The sequence below is a fragment of the Lipophrys pholis genome, assembly GCF_963383615.2.
Source record: "Lipophrys pholis genome assembly, chromosome: 10".
Lineage (NCBI taxonomy): Eukaryota > Metazoa > Chordata > Actinopteri > Blenniiformes > Blenniidae > Lipophrys > Lipophrys pholis.
The window spans coordinates 28652762-28673880 of record NC_137640.1 but is presented as its reverse complement, the minus strand read 5'-3'; the positions used below and the strand labels follow the sequence as shown (position 1 = coordinate 28673880).

At 45.1% G+C, this 21119-nt stretch overlaps 2 protein-coding genes across 3 annotated transcripts in view; one reads left to right on the top strand and one right to left on the bottom strand.

The window, feature by feature from the left end:
* The first annotated feature begins 441 nt into the window (after window positions 1-441).
* Window positions 442-8990, top strand: chst7 (carbohydrate (N-acetylglucosamine 6-O) sulfotransferase 7). The gene is made up of 2 exons (XM_080472976.1): window positions 442-1852; window positions 7224-8990. The coding sequence occupies exon 1, from the start codon at window positions 576-578 to the stop codon at window positions 1827-1829; it is 1254 nt and encodes a 417-aa protein (XP_080329102.1). The 5' UTR covers window positions 442-575; the 3' UTR covers window positions 1830-1852; window positions 7224-8990.
* Window positions 8991-12451: 3461 nt separating this feature from the next.
* slc9a7 (solute carrier family 9 member 7) overlaps window positions 12452-21119 on the bottom strand; it is a 35235-nt gene continuing 26567 nt past the window's right edge. For both annotated transcript variants that reach the window (XM_080472974.1, XM_080472973.1), the window contains 4 exons: window positions 20508-20571; window positions 19407-19489; window positions 18853-18958; window positions 12452-14279 (listed from right to left, as the gene is read on the bottom strand). In XM_080472974.1, coding sequence (XP_080329100.1) covers window positions 14016-14279; window positions 18853-18958; window positions 19407-19489; window positions 20508-20571 — 517 coding nt within the window. In that variant the 3' untranslated portion in view covers window positions 12452-14015. The remainder of the gene's footprint in view (window positions 14280-18852; window positions 18959-19406; window positions 19490-20507; window positions 20572-21119) is intronic.

Genomic DNA, 21119 nt, shown 5'->3' with positions numbered 1-21119 from the left:
ACATTTAAAACGTATTTGTTTTGTTCACGTCAAAAGGTTAGCCTTAAACAGTCCCGGATTACCAATATAATACTTAAATTCGTAACAAGGAGAATAAACCGCTAGAAAATCAAGTGTTGATGAGTGAGAACTTTATTTTCCAATATTTTCCCACTCGCCTTTGCGCCCCGGCCGCGTTACACCGAGCAGCAGCAGCTGGAGCCTCTTCTCCTGTTACACTCTCTGGAAATAACGGCGCTGCTCCCGCTCCTCCGCGGAGATTCACAAAGTGACCAGAAAATCTACAAGGCGTAGATTGTAACGATTTAATAAATAAATGACGCTCGTTCCACAGAGCTGCCTTCATGAATTTATAAATGCCGTAACGTTGTTTGCTATTTTGATTGTCGTCAGATGGTGGGCGTGGCTAACTCACAGACACACACACACACACACACACACACACACACACACACACACTCTCACACACACACACACACACGCACACACACGAGTTTGGTGAGGAGACCGCGGCGCTCCACAAAGCGCTGAGCCGACCCGAGAAGAGGCTGCCCGGCCCCTCCAGGCGAGAGGAAATGAAGAGGAGGCTGAATAAGAAATACTTGGTTTTGATACTCGCATACACAGGTTTGCTTCTGTTAATCCCGTACGTGTTAGATTACCGGGATAAATCCGTGGAGCACGCTCGGCAGGGACTCCCGCAGCAGCAGCCCCGATGCCCGGACCTGGAGAACACGGTGGCGCTGCTGTGGGGTAACGGCAGCGAGGCGGCGGAGCCCGCCGCCAACCGCAGCCAGGCTCGGATTCACATCTACCTGCACGCCACCTGGAGGACCGGCTCCTCCTTCCTGGGGGAGCTGTTCAACCAGCACCCCGATGTGTTCTACCTGTACGAGCCCATGTGGCACATATGGCAGGCGCTGTACCCCGGGGACGCGGGCAGCCTGCAGGGCGCAGTGCGGGACATGATGAACGCCTTGTACCGCTGCGACTTCTCCGTCCTCAAACTTTACGCCGGCTCGCAGAACATCACCACGTCGTTCATCTTCGGCTGGAAGATGAACAAGGTGATCTGCTCGGAGCCGCTGTGCGACGCGCACAAGCGCCACGAAGTCGGGCTGGTCAGGGAGGACAAGTGTGCCAAATGCCAGAAGAGGGACCTGCGGGAGCTGGAGAGGGAGTGCAAGAAGTACCCGGTGATGGTGATCAAAGGAGTCCGCGTCCTGGACCTCAGCACGCTGGTGCCTCTGATGAAGGACCCCGCCATCAACCTACAGATCATCCAGCTCTTCAGAGACCCCCGGGCCGTGCACAACTCCCGGCTGAAGTCCAAGCAAGCCCTGGTGAAGGAGAGCATCCAGGTGCTGCGCAGCAAGAAGCAGACCGACAAGTACAAGCGGCTGCTGGTGCCCAGCAACAGGGTGAACCGGGCGGAGAGCTACGTCTCCAGCGCCATGGAGCTCATCTGCGACAACTGGCTGGGGGACATTATGCTGGTGATGAACTCGCCCCCCTGGGTGAGGAGGAACTACCTGCGAGTCCGCTACGAGGACCTGGTCCTGCACCCCATGGAGCAGCTCCAGAGAATGTTCCACTTCTCCAACCTTTCCACCTTCCCGGCTCTGGAGAGGTTTGCGCTCAACATGACGCACGGCCAGGGCTACTCTTCGGACAAACCCTTCCTGATCTCATCCAGGGACGCCAAGGAGGCAATATATGCCTGGAGGGAGCGCCTGAACATGGAGCAGATAAACCAGGTGGAGGCCTACTGCAGCGAGGTGATGAGGCAGCTGGGCTATCAGAAGAACAGCGTGGATAAAGCCACATGAAGACATGCTCCAGAGGAATCAAGGTATGGTCAGGCCTTGGGGAAATGGGTTTTGCAGATAACTGCTGCCTCTGTGCCTTCACTCATTTTGTGATCAATCTCAGCACAGGAAGTCTGCTGCACCGCTCTGCGGCTCCATCACCTCTGACCTCCCCCTCTGAGGCAAATTGAAACCAGACATTCATGCTATTTTGTCATAAAACACCGCAGAGGCAGTGCAAGAGGCCTGGTTTCCAGAGTACAGAGCCTGCCTCCTTTCATGTGCTCATTCTCACCCTGAACGTGCAGACGGAGGTGCAAAAGGCTGTTTTCACTTGCAAAGCCTCGGTTTTGTTTGAAGCAACCGCTTGACTTCTTCAGATTTTTTCATGTAGTTCTCTCTCACTAATATGCACATCTGTATATTAGTGAGACAGAGTTACTTGATTAATAGTTGCATAAGAAGTCAACAGGTCGGTGTATTTTTGTGTATATTTGGAGCCCCACTGTGACACACTAGTAGGGCTCCAGCGTTGTCTGTGTCATTCTGATGACTGATTTACTCGTTGATTTCACGTGAAGTGACATCAGTCGGGTGGAGGAAGATGCTCTAAAAACAGGTTGTTAGAAGAAGAATCATTAACCAGGTATAATGAGGAGAAGCAGCAACAAAACAGCAGAGGTAAATTACCAACATGAAAGCGGCATTAGAGACCCCCCTTAACGACTAACCCTCATGTTAGTGCCAAAAGAGGTGACATCTGATTTGATTTGATCACAGAACAAGATGATTTGTTGATTTTTGAAAGGATCTTTGATTGATTGTATATTAAAAGACCTGTGGTCTTCTGCTTTGAATTGAATTTTAGGACCTAACTCTTAGAGGTGTGTTGGTACAGGCAGATTTCATTGGTACATGGGCAATAAAGGACCTCCATGGCAATCTGTGTAAATGTTAAAAAAACACAAGACGGAACAAGTCTCAGTCAGTTAGGTTCATTTGTATCCTGCTCGTAGGATGATAAAAGGTACCATAGAGCATCCCACAGAGACTGAGGCTTTCGGAGTAATAGAGGAGGAGTTTACAAATGTGTAAATGATTGAAATAAATATTGCAACAATTCATGTATGACTTTATTTCAATGGAACAAGTAAAATGCTTCTTGGTGGGACACCGTCCTCCATGTGTTCAATGTCTTCCTGCTCCGATACACACAAATCTGACAAATGTGTCATGAAGTCAAACAGAAATCCTGAAAACAAGTCAGGAATTGTAATCAGCCGTCCAGGAAGATGTTGAAAACATGCAGGACTGTGAGCCTCCTGGAGCCGGAGCACACAATACTGAGCCCTCAGCTGTAAATAAGACTGTTTGATGGATTATGAGAATCTCTTTTTAATGATGGAATTCACTGCGTGGGCTTGAAATCTGTGGATGTAGGAGCTTAATGCGTGTGAGTTATTTACACAGTTTTGGATGCTGATGGGTTTTTAGAGTAAGTTCTGAAGCCATCCAAACCACGTCCGACATGAGAGCCTTGTTTACTGCAGCCTCACAAAATCGTCCATGTTTTCCAAAAGCATGACTTCATGGTGAAGAGTCGGGCTGCTTCACTGGTGGGTTTGCGGTCCGGGTCTGTCACTCACTAAAAACATTTGGCACAATAAAAAAAGAATACAACAAACGCTCAACCCAACAGGTTGAGCAAATGAAATCCTAAATCAGCAGCTCACAGGCTTTTTTCCTTGGAGCCCGTCCAGGTTGTTTCTAAGAAAGCCTGTGGCTTCCCAGCTCTGTCAAAACATTACGGCGGAGCCAGTGATCACAGTGCTCCTACAAATACAGTTTCCCAGGTGTGCTCAAAATCGTAGAAACTGTCTTGACATTTTTGTTTGAACGGTAGAAGATGGATCTAGATAAAAATCAGATTTTGAGCACAAAGCCTCTGTTTTCCTGCCACCCTGTAATTAAAAACATTCAGCCTGTAAACAGTCGATGACTAACGCTTGTGCCTCAGTAGTGAACTTTTTGAAACACGTTTGTCAAGGCAAGGAAAATGTATTTCTAAAGCTCAATTCAGACACCAGGCAATTCACAGTGCTTTACAACAAAGCAATTAACAATCATAATCTTAAACAATTGAGATTATAAAATACATTAAAACAGAATAAATAAAGTAAATGCTTTATTAGAATAAAGGTAATGAAATAAGTGAAATCTATTGTTTACATCCTGTACAATCCCAGACAACCAGATGTTAATTTAGATTTCAGTCCCAACGTTTCTCAGAATCGTTCAATATTATATTTGTTGTTCACAGAAGAATGCACTTTGCTGACGTGTCATAAGTGACAGTTACACTTATTCCTTTGTCCTGCCTGCGAGTTTACTTGTTGTTTTGAGGTTAAGCAAAAAGCAAACACAGTAAAATGGCACACAAGTTCAAACCTCAGGGGCAAACCATCTGGATCATCATCTTACCAGCATTGCTATTTAAACACAATTAACAGCACCGTCACTGATTTTCAAAACCATCTGAGCGAGACGGTTCTCATGTTTTCTTGTCCTGTAGTGGCCTTGCTGCTTGATAGAGGCCTCATTGTTTCGGCTCTGGTGATGGTGAGTCTCCTCATGGAGAGGTGAGGCATGAGGAGAGATGAGGCTTGAGGAGAGGTGAGGCTGGTGGAGAGCTGGAGGATAGGTGAGGCTGGAGAGGAGCTGGAGGAGAGGTGAGGCTGGAGAAGAGCTGGTGGAGAGGTGAGGCTGCTGGAGGGATGAGGCTGGAGAAGGGGTGAGGCTGGTGGAGAGGTGAGGCTGGAGGAGAGGTGAGGCATGAGGAGAGATGAGGCATGAGGAGAGGTGAGGCTTGAGGAGAGGTGAGGCTGGAGGAGAGGTGAGGCTGGAAGAGAGCTGGTGGAGAGGTGAGGCTGGTGGAGAAGTGAAGCTGGAGGGGAGGTGAGACTGGAGGAGGGCTGAGGCTGGTTGAGAGGTAAGGCTGGAGGAGAGCTGGGGGAGAGGTGAGGCTGGTGGAGAGTCGAAGCTGGAGGAGAGCTGGTGGAGAGGTGAGGCTGGTGGAGAGGTGAGGCTGGAGGAGAGCTGGAGGAGAGGTGAGGCTGGTGGAGAGGTGAGACTGGAGGAGAAGTGAGGCTGGTGGAGAGGTGAGGCTAGAGGAGAGGTGAGGTTGGAAGAGAGGTGAGACTGGAGGAGAACTGGAGGAGAGGTGAGGCTGGTGGAGAGCTGGAGGAGAGGTGAGGCTGGTGGAGAGGTGAGTCTGGAGCAGAAGTGAGGCTGGTGGATAGGTGAGACTGGAGGAGAGGTGAGGCTGGAAGAGAGGTGAGGCTGGAGGAGAGCTGGTGGAGAGGTGAGGCTGGTGGAGAGGTGAAGCTGGAGGAGGGGTGAGGCTGGTGGAGAGGTGAGGCTGGAGGAGAGCAGGTGGAGAGGTGAAGCTGGAGAAGGGGTGAGGCTGGAGGAGAGCTGGAGGAGAGGTGAGGCTGGTGGAGAGGTGAGACTGGAGGAGAAGTGGGGCTGGTGGATAGGTGAGAATGGAGGAGAGGTGAGGCTGGAGGAGAGGTGAGGTTGGAAGAGAGGTGAGACTGGAGGAGAGGTGAGGCTGGAGGAGAGCTGGAGGAGAGGTGAGGCTGGTGGAGAGGTGAGACTGGAGGAGAAGTGAGGCTGGTGGATAGGTGAGACTGGAGGAGAGGTGAGGCTGGAGGAGAGGTGAGACTGGAGGAGAGGTGAGGCTGGAGGAGAGGTGAGGTTGGAAGAGAGGTGAGGCTGGAGGAGAGCTGGTGGAGAGGTGAGGCTGGTGGAGAGGTGAAGCTGGAGGAGGGGTGAGACTGGTGGAGAGGTGAGGCTGGAGGAGAGCAGGTGGAGAGGTGAGGCTGGTGGAGAGGTGAAGCTGGAGGAGGGGTGAGGCTGGAGAGGAGCTGGAGGAAGTGTGAGGCTGGTGGAGAAGTGAAGCTGGAGGGGAGGTGAGACTGGAGAAGGGGTGAGGCTGGTGGAGAGGTGAGGCTGGAGGAGAGCAGGTGGAGAGGTGAAGCTGGAGGAGAGCAGGTGGAGAGGTGAAGCTGGAGGAGGGGTGAGGCTGGAGAAGGGGTGAGGCTGGTGGAGAGGTGAGGCTGGTGGAGAGGTGAAGCTGGTGGAGAGGTGAGGCTGGAGAGGAGCTGAAGGAGAGGTGAGGCTGGAGGAGAGTCACCCACAAGCTGCGATTTATTATGAAAGCAGAAGGCTGCTTGTTTTTATCTCATTTTATAAGGATCAAAATAAATGTTGAAGCTGTGCAGGTTGCAGAGACTGAATTCACTTCAATGCAACAGCATCTCTCACCTGTCAACAAATATATACAGTACTACTTACTATTACTATTACTGTTACTGTAAATGCATCAGTGATATTGTTTGTTTTGAATATTTGGGAAATCCGACATTGAAACTGAAGTTTAGAATTTGCCTTGTCGCCTGATCACAGGATTTTCTTTCTCGGTGTCGTGGAATTGGCAGCATAAATATATTCACATTGTAATGACGCTCGGTGGAAAGGTATTCTTTACTCAAGTTGTACTACAGATACTTGAGTTTAGAGAAAAAGACTTTGGTAAAAAAATGTTTCACTTTAAACAAAATACAGATGAAATTTATTTTAGTTGGATCTATCGCGCAAGATGTACCTATAGCAATTTATTACTGTTTAAAAACATAGTGCCTTTTCATTAGTAATTGAGTAATAAGAACTATCATTTATCATTTGAAAGGTAAAACAGTTGTAATAAGTGTTGTGTCGAGCCACTAAGGTGAGATACAAATATGTGAAAAGAAATTACTTCAGGTATTTTGGTTCTTTCTGCTGATGAAGTTGCTGTGATCACCAGGCAGAGAGGATGGATTTTATTCCCACTGACCTTCGGTCAAAATAATAGAGCAGAAATTGGGATCTATAGACCACAAAGAAACTATTTCCTCCATCCTGCCAAGCGACTTGCACCGTGGTCACTGGGCCTCAGGCTCGGTGCAGTCAAGAATGGAATCATTGTGTGTGGCTGTCACTGATGGGATGGAGATCCTTGGTGGGGGGTGGGGTGGGGGTGGGGGGGTTACAACCAGAAAGTCCCAAACAACTTCCACAAGCCCTTCAGAGCTGAGCTGCCTGCACAAAGCTGTGCTGGATGTGTGTGTGTGTGTGTGTGTGTGTGTGTGTGTGTGTGTGTGTGTGTGTGTGTGTGTGTGTGTGTGTGTGTGTGTGTGTGTGTGTGTGTGTGTGTGTGTGTGTGTGTGTGTGTGTGTGTGTGTGTGTGTGTGTGTGTGTGTGTGTGTGTCGGGGGGGTCCTTATGGTCCTGCATCTGTTTTGCTGCGCGGCTTGTCACAATGTAAGGATTTCATTCTAATCCTCCACTGATTTTCTCGGCCTCTCTTCTCCAGGCTCCTGCTTCACGAGGCTGAAGGCAAAAGGTGGAAGAACAAAACAAGCAGCTGGAATGCGTTCCACCAGGAGTTCTCAAGCGTCGCCTCTCGGGTTGTTTTTCCTTCAGCCGGCTGGATTTCTGAACTGGAAAACCCAAAGGTGGAGACGGAGCGGCCAATCACCAGCCAGTTAACTTGAAACTAGAAGAAAGCTGCTTATTTTTACAGTGTTATCTGTTTGACACCAGCAGGGTCTGTGCAGATAGACCGAATGGTGGGAGGAAGAGTAGGGGGGGGGGGGGGGGGTGAAACAAGAGAGGCAAGGCTGGTTTGTGCTGCCGTTACACTGGCCAGCTTCTATCTGTCCCTCCTTTGAGTAGTGCTAATCCCTCGGTCAAATCCCCTGCAGGCGCAGGCCATAAAAAGCCTGCAATGGGTCCTTTTTCTTGAGACAGCCGCCAGGATCCAGCGTCAGGTTCGCTCTCCCCTGCGTGACTTATCCGTCCAGGCCGTGGCATGAAGCTTGGCTGTAATCTCAACTGTTACTGACACCAAACTGCAGCCGGATCACTAACAGCACTAATGTAGAGCATTAAAAATGGAGCTTCAGTATTTTCTTGGAGAAAGAGGCCCAAACTCAAGAAAGCAGTGTTCCACCCCCTCCCTTTCCCCATGGCCCCTCCCTCAGGAATCCAGACAGCTGCAGCCCACCGACAAAACCCCGACGAGGGTGTGAAAATTTCAAATATCTCAGACTTCTTGGAGAGCTGCTGCTGTCCTCTTGCCTGTTGAACTTTACAGTATATTTTCCCCCCACACAGCAGGCGGTACCGAGTCATGCGGTGGCCTGCTGTTTCTAGTTTTATACCTAAAACACTTTAAAATGCTGTGATTTGCCCTTCTGATCAGGATGCGTGGCGGTAAAATGTCTTCACCAGCATTAAATGAGTTCAACTTCAGAAGTTGGTTCTGTACGGTTTTGTGTCAAAGAAGGAAATAATGTTTAGACTATTTAAACTGACCTATTAAAAATCAAAAACCTGATGTTTTCCCCGTGTGTGCAACTTTCAAACGTCTTCCCACAATCCAAAGGCCGGCTGGTTTTTACTGGCCTCTTTAATAGTATGTTCTGTCAGACGAGTGTGTTTCCCATCTGATGCCCTGGAATCCTCTTCAGCATGTTCCCTGCCTTTTAACCAGTAAATTGTTGGCACTGTTAACATATGAAACACACATTAGGACTGGATGCACTTTCCCTAATGCTGGTGAATGCTGATATTTCATTACATAACTTTATTAGAATTTATTTTCTCTGCATTCAACCCATGATATTTATGTTGAAGTTGAACTCTACAAACGCAGGCGGCGGCTGCAGTGCAGAGACCACAGCCATAACCTGTCGAAGTACTAGTCACAAACTAACCTCTCTAACCTCCTTACTTTACCATATGACAATACTATGACTTCATATGAGTATTATATATGAGATCTGTAGGTTTTACGATGTATTTTTGGCTCATTAATGTAATCTCTGCCGTAGCTGGGTGTCGGCCTGTTTGTCTCCCCATATGACATGGAAGGTCTGCACTTGTTCGCAATAACCAAGATGAGGACCTTCCAGCTCGGTCTTGAACTACTCTGTCTTGTAATACCACTTTGTATCACAAGGTGGTGTATTGAGTCAGCCTCGCTATAGTCTGTCTTCAGTCTGGAAAAAGGAGAAGGAGCAGGTTGCAGCACTGGGAGAAGGAATTGTGACTATAATAGATAAAACTCCTGGTGGTGAATGAGTGAATTCGTCTAATCCTTTGCAACGAGGTCAGAGTTGAAATTCCTAAATTCTTATACTGAAAACTTTTACCCATGAAGAGCTCAGAGCTATACCAAAAGCTATTGTTATATCAATGAGTCAGTCATTTTCAAGTACAGAAGCACAACATTTTATTGCATCTTATGAAAGATCTCTTTAAAGGATTCCTCCCACACAGACACTGGCCTCGGTGGAACAGATTTGAATGATTTTAACTGACAACATGTTGACATGCAAACCGTGGCAGACAGTCTGCCAGCCAGTTGCTACGAGAAACAACGGGCACAGATATCGACAATTGGGCTACATCAGGTGAAGAGAGCATTTAAACATAGCCAGAAAGACAACTGACACCACAACAGTATTAAGAAAAATAAAAATAAAAGGGGGGGGTGATGAAGATCATGAGTCACTACAAGCGTATTTTGCTTGTAGTGACTCATGACTAAACTACGAGTAAACAAGTCTGCAGCCATCAATCAAATTGCCCATGGTGTAGCCGTCCATAAAGTGCTTCAATTACTTTTTCTGCACTCTAGTTACTTGAACCAGTCGGGATTACAGAAATATTTACCAGGCGTGAGCAAAAATCCCAGTTTTGACTGGTTTTCATATTCTGGAGTCATAACCTCTGCAGTTTATTTGCTGGGGGGGGGGGGGGGGTAAACCTTCCACACAGCCGACTGGGGACGGTCCGAGCTGCTTCACAGTACAGTCCAGACTTTAAGTGACCCAGCCTGCTCACAGCTCATCCTGGCAACAGCTTACATAACAAGATGCATTTCCTCTCCCCAAGGAGCTATAAAACCGACGCAGGACTTTTCCCTCGTGTGAAAGCCTTCACAATCGAGTTGCACAAACATGCTCTTCACACCTGCCCTCGTTGTAGTCATGCATATATGTAACGGTGTGTGCTGCTTGAAACGCAGCGGGGACGGGTCAAACCGACAACACGTGCGGCCCGTGTTGTGAATTTAGAACCAAGAGCGGTTCCGTTTGGTCAACCCACAAAGAGCAGCCAATTAGCATGCTGCTGGTAATATGGACTGGAGTCAAATAAAAGAGGAGATGCAAATGAACACCTCCCGGGAAGGACAAAGTCCCAAATATACACTCGAGAAAATATAGTGGAAAAAAAGTAGTTTAGATGTGTAGCTGTTGGTAGTAATGCAGCCCATTTAGGTAAAGCAGCTACGAGGCCAGTTAGTCTATTAGTCTGTTAGTCAATGAGGACTTGGATATTGTCAAATGTGGAACCACGTCCGGTCCAAAGGTGGACTAACGTCCAACTCTATGCTTTGGTAACGGGCTTCCAATTGATACCCAACAACATGCAATTCTCATGCCTTCTCTTTATCAAATATAGATGTTGATTTATCAATAAGATGGTTTAAAGGAAAGAAAGTAATCAGAGATTAGCGTCGTTAATGTGCAGTGTGCACTGTTAAAAGACATGAAGTTCTATAGATTCACAACACGTTTGAAGAACTTTGGTGACTAATCTAAACTAAACTAAGTGATGCTTTGCTCGGTCCAAAGGTTAAACATCCTACTGAATAACAAGCTACTGGTTATATCTGTTGTTCAGGAAACGAAACATTGAAGAGTTCCTGTTGCCTCATTTAAAAGTTGTTGAAAACACTGAGGACAAAAAAAAAATGTTTCAAATGACTTTTAATGCGCTGCTGTTTGAAAGAAAGGTTCAGACTACTTTGAAGCACGTATAGTAATTGTTCTTGTTTACAGTTTATTTGCCGTGGCCACACAGAGATTTGAGAGAACGTGAGCAAAGTGAGAAGGAAAAACAGAAAATACACGCAGCTAGTTAGCTTAGCACAAAGAAAGCCAACAGCTAAGATCAATACGCTTTGTTCCCCAAATATTATGAGTTATATATATATTTAACATTAAAGTTAAAGAGGCTAGTTTCATGCTGAAGCAACTTCAAGCTTCCAGCTGTGAACTAATCTGTACACCAGCTGAAGCCATCTCGTTAGAGTTCCTTAAACTTTACATCTGCTCCAGGCAGAAAATGAGGCTAGTGTCAAATTACAAGCATCTTTCCAGGTTCTTTTTCTGAAACTAAGGGTGGAACAATCAGCAATTCAAAGAACATGGTAGAAATAGAGATTTTTGAACAATCATTGAAAGTATTTTAGATGAGGCTCAAGTTTTTTAAAATTGAAAATATATTTAAAAACAAGGGCAAAAAAAGTTAGAAGAAAAAAAGCAATAATCCCACATGTGCCTCGAACCGAGCTCACAGCAACAATGTTAGCTTAATGAAACGTCAGTCTCCCATTCTAAATTATAAAATATCTCTCAGGCTGCCCGTCTACTTTTCATTGTATAAAAACACATTTGTTTCACAATGTGCACAATACAAGTGTGGGTCGGCACAGAGTGCATCAGGATCAGCTTCTAAACAAACTACGACTGTCACACAAACATTGCAGCTTGATTTTAGCGACAGAGAACAGGCGACGTGAGCACACTCGCGTCATTCACAAACTGAAGGCAAATTTAGCGGTTTGGATGAATGAGATCAAAGTTTACAGTAATTGTAAGACTGGTTTTGTTTTTCTTTACGTCTGCATCCTGGTTACTGACTCCTGGCCGTAGCTTCACATCCAGACAGAAATGATAGTGACAATGATCTCTGTGCATCTGCAATCATAACCAAAATTAAAAAAAAAAAAAAAAAAAAAAAACAACAACATGAAAAGCTTTGCACTGTGTAGTTTATAAAAGCAACTTTTGAAGACTGAATTTGTACAACGAGAGCTGGAAAAACATCTCATTAGGAGTTGTTGTTTATGTTTACACATGAAAATACTGAGGTTTATGTAGTGGGTAAACAAGCCCGAGGCGTTTCGTGTGTACACACTGAGGGTGAAGCGCAGTGCCAGATAAGTGAGGTCATACGCAAGCGTGTCTTAGAACATTCCCGGTGAGCTCAGTGCTCTCCTCTTCTCGTTCAACTTAAAGTCACAGCGTGGGAGCAACTCCGGCAGACAACAGCTCATATTGGGTATTAAAATAGGGAAAGGTAATGGGTCTACTTAGTGGTTTTATAGTGCCGAGAGGACACAGCAGAGCAAATAAAATAAGCACTTTAGTAACAACGAAGGCAATAGAACGCTGCATATGCATGTAGATTGGATGACATGACCGACCTACAGCTGATGGAAGCGACAGGTGTCCCAACAGTGCAAAAAACACTTTCCAATATCTCCAATGTATAGCAACTATCACCAGAATATAAACATGAGACTGACCACTATTAATTATTGTTCCGAGTGTCTTTTATCTTAAAGGCACAATGTCTTTTTTTTTTTTTAGCTTCAGCGTAATATGAAATAATCTAATATAGTCAACAAAAGACTTTGACTCAGTGCAACAAGCATCAGGTAGATATAATAATAATGCCAGCTGAAGCATTCCAAGAACCAGATGCAGGTGAAAGATTCCAGCTCACAAAGGAGAACTTGCTTTTTTTTTTTTTTTTTTTTTTTTAATTTACGCCTATCAAAATAAACTGAAAATATTTTGGTAGTGGTCTGTCGGTGAAGAGGAAACAAGAGATGGCGGGCATCTTTTTTTTCAGCATCATTTTAAAGTGCACAAAAGGAATCAGTGAAGTGATGGCCAGGAGAATCCAGGACGGCTGAAGCCTGTTTCCGACTGTTGTAATGAGTTTTTTTTTTTTTTTTAATACATATTGAAAAGCCTCACAGACACAGACCTACACGGCAGAAACAAACTTTCCTTCCATCTTCTTGGTGAATCATGTGACGCGTCCAGCCAGGAAGAAAAAAAAATAACTCCATTACAACAAAAGGTGAAACTAAAAAGGTACAGACAATTCTTTTTTTCTTGTTCCTCTCTAAACTTCACATGTTCTCACCTAAATGAACTCAATTAGAAAAAGATGCTGGCACCAAAAATAAAGCAGTTTGTGGCTGTTTGCTCCTGACAACCAATCAGGAAAACCATGGAGGGATAACTCTGGAACAAACAAAAGGTCTTTTTTGAATCATCTTACTTCATTAAACTACCAAGTTCTTGCAATAATTCAAGTTTACAACACAAGTCTGCTTATTATTTCAGTGCATACATTTCTTTTAAACTGCATTACAGTGCATGTCTTGCACGTCTGAAAAGCTTTTGGATGATCTCAAAAGAAAACGACGGGATCAGCATTGAAACTCTCCTTGGTGCGTCTGTGGAGGACGGCAGAGAGACGACGGTCTCCTGGCAGCTCAGGGACAAGCTACACAGACGCATCTGCAACAGTCATGGGGCGTAAAAGCGCTGCAAATAAAGGGGAACAAAGCTCAGTATTGAAACTATTTACATGCTTGCATTCTCCCCCCGTGACCAGCTGTAGTGTTTGTGAAGAAATGGTGCCGGTCGCATGCCTTCACCTCCTCCGTGTGGACGCTTCGTGTTGAAACAGTTGGACTCTTTCACAAACACACTAAGAGTTGATTGTTCGCAGCTTCACAGGGAACTTCTTTTCAATCTGTGACGTTTTCAGTCTGACTGACCTCTACATTGGTTGACTTGGAGGGAAGAATACTTCTTTTTCTTATTTTTTATTTTTAACAGTGCTGACTGGTGCATGTGAAGCTGGTCAGACTAAATGATGAGAAAGCGTGAAATTTTTTTTTTTTTTTTTTTCTAGTCCTCCGACACTCTGGCGTAAATGCACAAAGTGTCACATGTTAACAGGAGCAGAGTGAATTTTGCATATTTTGGTTTCCCCTTCGATTAAGCAGCAGAAGCCTGGAGGTTCCCTCTACTGGCACTCTGGAACACCCCCGTCTCCTGAAGGATAAACTCCATCTCTGTGTGATCAGAGAGGCTCTGATTCCTTCCGTCTCGCCTGCTCCCATTTCTTTGAGGGTTGACAGAGAGCTGAGGGTGAGGCGGGCCGTCTGGGGTGGGGTGGGGGGGTTGAGGAGCAGGTGGGGCATGAGGTCAGGTGAAGGATGTGGTCAGACGTGATCCTCGATGGGGAACACCAAGCGAGTGCCTCGGCTCAGCAGCTCCTGCTCGCGGGAGTCCAGCTCGCGCTCCAGCGCCTCCTCTGACGTGCTGCCGCTCCTTTTTCCGTTGGCGCTCCAGCCCGACCCTCCAGCGGCAGTGGCAGCGCTCGCTGATGCCCCATTGGCTGTGATTGCAGTGTCACCGAACATGAAGGTCAGGTCGGCGTCGCTGTGGATGAGGTCAGAGTCGGGGTCTCTCAGCTGCTCGTGGTTCTGAAAATAAACCCAGAGAGGAACATTGAGGAGGGGTGTGTGTGTGTGTGTGTGTGTGTGTGTGTGTGTAGGCACTTGTGGCGTGAGCAGATGAAGAGGCTGACATTAACAGTGCTCACTGCAAAGGGACAGTGGATTTGACATAATTTTATCTTTGTGATCAGCACAGTGGAAACAGGATTACAGTGAAAGTAACATAAAGAGCAACAGGAAACCACGGGCTGCTGCTCAGTGACACATAAACCAACTTATCAGCGAGCCTCTGCGCGTGCATGACAAGTGTGAAAAACACTGAAGTTATCATAACTTTTTGAAAGCACAATTTGCATTCACAGCATTAAAACACGAGGTTCCCCCAGTTGTAATTGACCAGCAGACAATCAATAGGCAGCCCATGTCCTCAGGGAGAACATGATGAGTTACCATTAGGTCGAAACGGGGATTACTGCAATGAAGGGATCAAAAAAATTACATAACCGTGTTGCTACAGCGGCAACAAAGTCTGCACATAAATCCTGCAGGCACTTTGCGTAGTTAAAGTGGTTGCTTTTGTATTAAAATAGTAACATGACCGTCCCCACACACAGTCACTGGAGTGAGCATTAACACAAGGCTGACAAAGGCCCCAGATAAATGTAGGTTTCAGAGCTTTTTTTTTCCTTTTCTTTCCTTCGTCTTTGCTCTTTAACAAACTGGTTAGCCTTTTTTAGAAAATGAAACTATATGTTTGTGACCTACTTTTTGAAGATTACAGTATTTAGTGGAGGCGGGTGCCAACTGGCCGAGAGCCACTGATAGCTGGACACGTATGAAGGATCATTATCGTTTCTATGCAAAAACTAGAGATGAACTGCATTAAAATATTCATCATGTTTTTCAAAATCCAACTTTTGAATGAAAGGGAGCAACATGGAGATGCACCCGACTGCGGAGGCATTTCCCCGACCGATTTTAGAGCATCTTCCCCTGACGTACTCTGACTTTAGGTGAACTTTTCGAGTGTCACTGAGCTGACCCACTAACCACTATTTGCACAATATTAAGCACCACATTTTATGTCGTCATGCAGAACTTGACACAACACCTGTTTTTAAAATAAGCACATTATGTGACGGAACAGCCGCGGTCGGCGAACAACATGCAGACAGCAGAATTTAGTTTGAGATGCCAAACATCATCAGAACAGTCGTTCATGTGATTGTCAGGAGGGCCCAGTTATTTCAGGGGTAATAAATTGTTTGCCCAGTAAACTCAACAGCCGGCACAAGGAGCAGGACCGGGACACACAGCAGCTCCACGGATGTTAACATTTAACAAGTCCGATGGAAACTCTGTCATTCTGACAGGATTAAGCATTATAGAATAGTAATCCATTACTCGCGCATTACAGTATAAGACACATTATTCTGAACTCCGTTTTGCTTTGTGCAGGGCCACAGGAGTGCTGCTCACTTTCTGCTGGATAATACAGAAACATTTACACCCAAAACAAATGAGCAGGGTGAGCTGAATTGTGAGCCTGGTTTCTACCTTGAAGCTTTGTCTGCCGTGTACAGGGGTTCAATAGAGGGGCTGCTCTTGTTCTGTTCCCTGTACAAATGTTTGTTTCCTGCTTTGACATTTGTTTCATTTCATTTAAATTACTTCTACCAAATAGTAATTATCCCCCCCCCCAAACATGAACTCCTGATGGGCATCAAACCTCAGTGGACAAGGTACTATAGTTTAATATGCATACAAATTAAGATAATCTTGGAAGCTGTCCTGTATATGCTATCCTTGAAATCTCAAAAACGAACTTAATTCATATTGACGTAATTGCATAATATTTAATTTTACTTTCGACATTTTATAACATCCACAGCGAAAGAGGCAGCCCTGGATTGGTAGACCAACGACAACAAACCAGCTGTGGAAGCAGTACTGAGAGAATTTAAGTGAAATAAGCGACAATCTTTTTGTACTTTGCAGTGCAGAAAGGCAGCCCCGATGTTCCGGGGGTCACCCGGAGAGGACACTGTAATGTAAAAGCATTTGGCATGACGTGAAAATGGAGAACTTTCACAGAGGGTGACCCTGCCTTCAATGGCTGTTTAAAATATCAGAGCACAGTGTCTTTCAGAACAGTGGTCATCATTGAGGTGGAATTGAAAAGGCCCTTTTGTTCCCGCTGAATGCAAAAAGGCTTCGAGACCGTCCATTTTCTCTCTTGCTTGAAGGCCTCGGCTCTTTGTGTGTCTACTGGCAGGCACGAGAAAGCCTTGCCCATATTACTATTCTCCGGAGAGAGAGACCTTCAGTATTCAGAGAGCCGTCCTGAGGCGCCGACTCCAGACTGAAATATAGGAAACTTCAACATGAGCTGAGGAAAGCTTGGCTTCTTCATTTCAGCAGTACGAAAACATCTTCTTTGAGTTTTCTTTTTCATCATGTATCAAAGTACATTGAAATACAGGACTGTGCTAATGTTTTAGACACGTCTGAAAGAAATCGTACTTTTCCGTTTTGTAACACCAGCAGGGAAACATTCCATTGGTTCCAGCTTACATCTGCAGCAGAGTGCAATAATCTCAATCGTATGGCCAGCGCCATCAAGGCTTCTCTTCAAGTATCAAGATCAGGACTGTGGGGTTCATGATGTTACTTCCAGGACTGATTTCATCTTAACATCCTGGAGTCTGTTTGGATTCACAAGACGAGACAGAAGAGCCGGAGCCAATTTACATCAACAGAACATCTGTGCTTAGTGCTGAAATCCAAATCAGACCAACTTTCCTTCAACATTAATTAAACTGTTTGAAGATTTAGCCAGTTATTGCTGATGTCTTGTGTACAAAGGGTGGCCACACTATGTATTGATTTCTCTTCTTCAGTCCTTTTGTTAAGTGATTAAAATTAACCATTAACACCTCGATTTTTGAGCATTTGTAATATTTTGTCAATATTTTGTGTTGCACAGTATTTTACTCTTATAAAGTCAACCTAATATGTTTCTGTTGGTTTTCCTTGGTGTTAATAATGATGAAATGTTGGTGTTCATGACAAATGAGCATTAAACAATGAGTGAGGTTGACTACATGTCTGCAAATACTCAATCTTCATGAAATGAGAGACTGTATTCTCATCCAATATTTCATTACATGTCCATGTGCTCCAGGTAGAGCAGCTGCCAGCCAGACAATGATGATGGAAAATTACAAACACTCCGATCCATATCTGAGCTCTTGAGCAAAAAACTAAAACAATAAAAAATACCAGAATAAAAAAGAATGAGAGAAAATTGAAAGGAAGCCCTCAGGTGTTGTTGTCATAGTTTGTCTCTTCCACTTAATTCTAATGCTTAACCCCTGCTTACGCCCACTGGACATGTGGAGCCCTGCTCATTAGGATTACCCTAAGAAAATACTCTTAATGGACTACAACACTATCCTGCATCCTACCATCCTATCTAGAAAAATGCATCTATATTAGTTTAGATTGAACTTACAAAAATGCCATGTCTAAATTCAACAGAGGACACTTGAACCAGAATGACAAGAAGCAGATCCTCTTCTTGTAAAGAAAAAATGTAATCATACATTGCTGAGCTGAAGGCCGACCTCATGTACACGATAGAAAAATTGTTGGATGGACACCAGAAGCACACATCGCCCACTGGATATCGCTGCGCCATGTGATTTGAAGGGAACAGAGAGCATGTGACCTCAAACTCAATCTGATTTGATATACTTCATGATTTGTCCTGAACTTGAGGGCATGTTAATAAATCTAAGTCCTCAGAAAGATGTATTTCATATTCAAGTTATGGAATAATGAATGACTTGAAGGCTTTGCAGGTATTAAATAGGAGGCATGAAGTCTGCATGTTGAAAATCAATCTGAAATATGGAAATGTTCTTGACAAGGGACAGAATCAGTGTCAATCATACAGCCCGTCTTTTTGTTCATGTGATAATAAACTCTGCTACAGAAGGATCGGTTACATCGAGCTCTGGCCACTCAGACTAATCACTACATCCTAAACATGACGGCTCGGTCACCTGAGCCTGAAGCCTGCAGAAGTACTTCCCCCCCAGATGAAGCCACAGTCGTTATTTAAGATGGATCATATTTATCGCTTTAGAACAGTCGGTGGAAATGATCAGATAATCAGATATTTCTCTTGTTTCATTCAGGCCTGGAGGTCTGCTGCAGCAGTGGGAGTTTAATGTTTTGCCAATGAGCGTATTAAGAACCAAAATCTGAAGTTGGCAACTTGTCCTAGAGAAACTTCCTATTAAAGATTACACTCCTCAGATTATAAATAATGGAGCCTAAGCTCTTGATTGACCTTCAGATTTCTGTAAGGGACATACAGACATCCTTTATGTGTGTGTATATTTCATACTTGACCTTTCTTTGCATAAATCACAGCAAATAAGCAGCCGATACCCCAAATGTATTTATCTCCAAACCTCTGTCTGGATAAGACTCAGGAGTCTGATCTTCTACAGTTCCTGCAATGCGAGCCTGGAGGTCGCCGTGTTTTCAAGGCGCATGCTGGGTTCCTGTGCGCGTGTCTTTGTGCGCTCACCTCGTACGCCTGTGGACTGGTCAGACAGCTCGCCAGAGGTCCGCAGTAGCCGGGCAGAGTGGAGGTGAGAGGCGGACCGCTGTGCGTCAGAATGGGCTTCAGATAACTGAGCGGTTGTTAAGAGGGGAAACTCATTTGGTCATAGTTGGGGACGGAACATGTATAAAACAAATTCAACAGCCCGGTCTCACAGTCCAATGTGGAAGTCTGCCGTCACAAACGTTTACCTCAGTGCTGAGAAATGAGATGAACACCCCCTGCACATGGCTCGTAGTCACCGGGGGAAAGACTCACAGCTGCTCCGCTACACAACCAGGAAGCTGAGCCGCAAAACATTTGTTTTTTGAAGCTAGACCAGTGTGTTAGATGCATGTTAATCTGATCTCATTTTGCAGGATGATGCAACAAAGCACAGACATTCATCCAGGCTTTATATGAAACCAGATATTACCACAAAGTGCTCCAGCAGTTCAAACAAACATTCACCTTTGGGCCAGAAAGCAAATTATACATGCCTGCCTTTGTTTTAGTGGAGCGGGACACAGAAAGGATACTTGTGATCAAAGGTGTACCACAGTCTGAAGAGCCAGGCACTCTCCTGCTTGGTTTTACTTTGTCCTTCAGCCTGGGAGCCGTCCTGGAGAAACACACGGAAAATGAATACATGCATTCCCACCCAGCGGGTTTGAGCCCAGGTGATTCAAATCCTTCATAAGCTCCTTTGATTCTATGACCAAGTTTGTTTGTTTCGGAACTAAATTGCTTGGGTTCAATTTATTTTAATGATAGAAGCTGAAATATTTCAGTGTCTAATGGTCTGACAGCTCAGAGGGATTTTACTTCAGTTGCATTTGTTTTCTTGCTGACATGTTGAACCCTCCAGAGCTCGTCGTGGGAGCTGAACGTCTTTTGCACGTGTGTGTGTGTGTGTGTGTGTGTAACTAACAACATAAATGAAATCCATTTACCATTTCTGAGTTCAGAACTCAAGTTCTTGCTGAAAAGACCCAAACCAACCAACTCCTGCTTTAACTCCAACTCACACCCTCAACAAAACTTAAGTTTGCTACCCAAGCACCCAAATATGATTTGTACAATTCATTTATTCTTATTATCCAATCTGGCACGGAAGAATTTCTTGTTGTCTCTGAAACAATACTTGAATTTAATATTTAGGCCTGGACGTTCAAAGGGAACTCCAGATTATCTCAAATGTGCTTGAAAGCTGAAAGTTGCTGTGATTATAAAACCTCATTCAAGATCAAGTTGCCGCTTCAAAGTGCATATCAAACACTAGAAAAACTAGAAAAGTGTAATAATAAATCTCGCAGCCTTGCTCCTCTCTCCCCTCCGGCCTCACAGCTTTCAGTCAGCAGTTCATCTGGGACAGATTTATCATAATAAAGTGAAATGGGGCCAAAATGTGAGTTCAAGCATACTTTGCACCGCGACTGATGGAGCCGTTCTGCTTCAGAGTCTCGTTCAGAACGCTCTCTGCATGTCTTTTGCAACACTCAGCTATTTATACGTATTGAGACGTGCTGACTGTGGTCCTCATCACCATGAAAAAGCAGAAGCAGGAGAGTTTCACTTTCAGCAGCGAGAGCAGCTCTGACATAAAACAACAACAAGGCGGGTGTGTGTGGGCTCCTCACCCCCTGTAAGACCTGGAAGTTGTCCCCACAGGGCTGCAGGTCTTGATCAGGATCTACATCAACCCTGCAAACACAGGAGGAAAGAAGAAAGGAAACATTACAAGCTCCAGCCTTGAAACAGTTCCAACCCTGACTCACGCTTGGTGAGAGAACAGTCCGCAGCATTTGTCCTGGAAGCCTGTAATTCCCCCCACTGGTGACCTCTGCTCCTCTTTGTCGATCGACACGATTTTCATCCTGCAGATGGAGCCTTTTTGTGACCGGATGCAAAGTCACAACGGAAACCCAACAACAGTGATGGCGAAACCTTTCTTACAAACGGAAACTACAAATTAGCATTTGAACAGCGAGACGCTACAGGATGAACTAATTTGGTTAAAGCGCCGAGTAGACAGTTTGTGAATGGCTGAACCTTTTCCAATGCAGAGAAACATCAGGAAATATCATGAAGGAATTTTGTGTGTGTTAACTGAATAAACCTCACAGTAAGAATGCTGTGGTGAAACTATATCAAAGGTAATAAATGATTCAAATTATGATGTGCTTCGTGTTTGTGAAGTAAGCTACTCCGAAATCCAACTAAGCACAAATGTGAGAAATGACTATGACAAA

What these genes read in the sequence shown, in the direction of transcription:
- chst7 (XM_080472976.1), top strand. Translation starts at nt 576, where the DNA reads ATGAAGAGGAGGCTGAATAAGAAATACTTGGTTTTGATACTCGCATAC.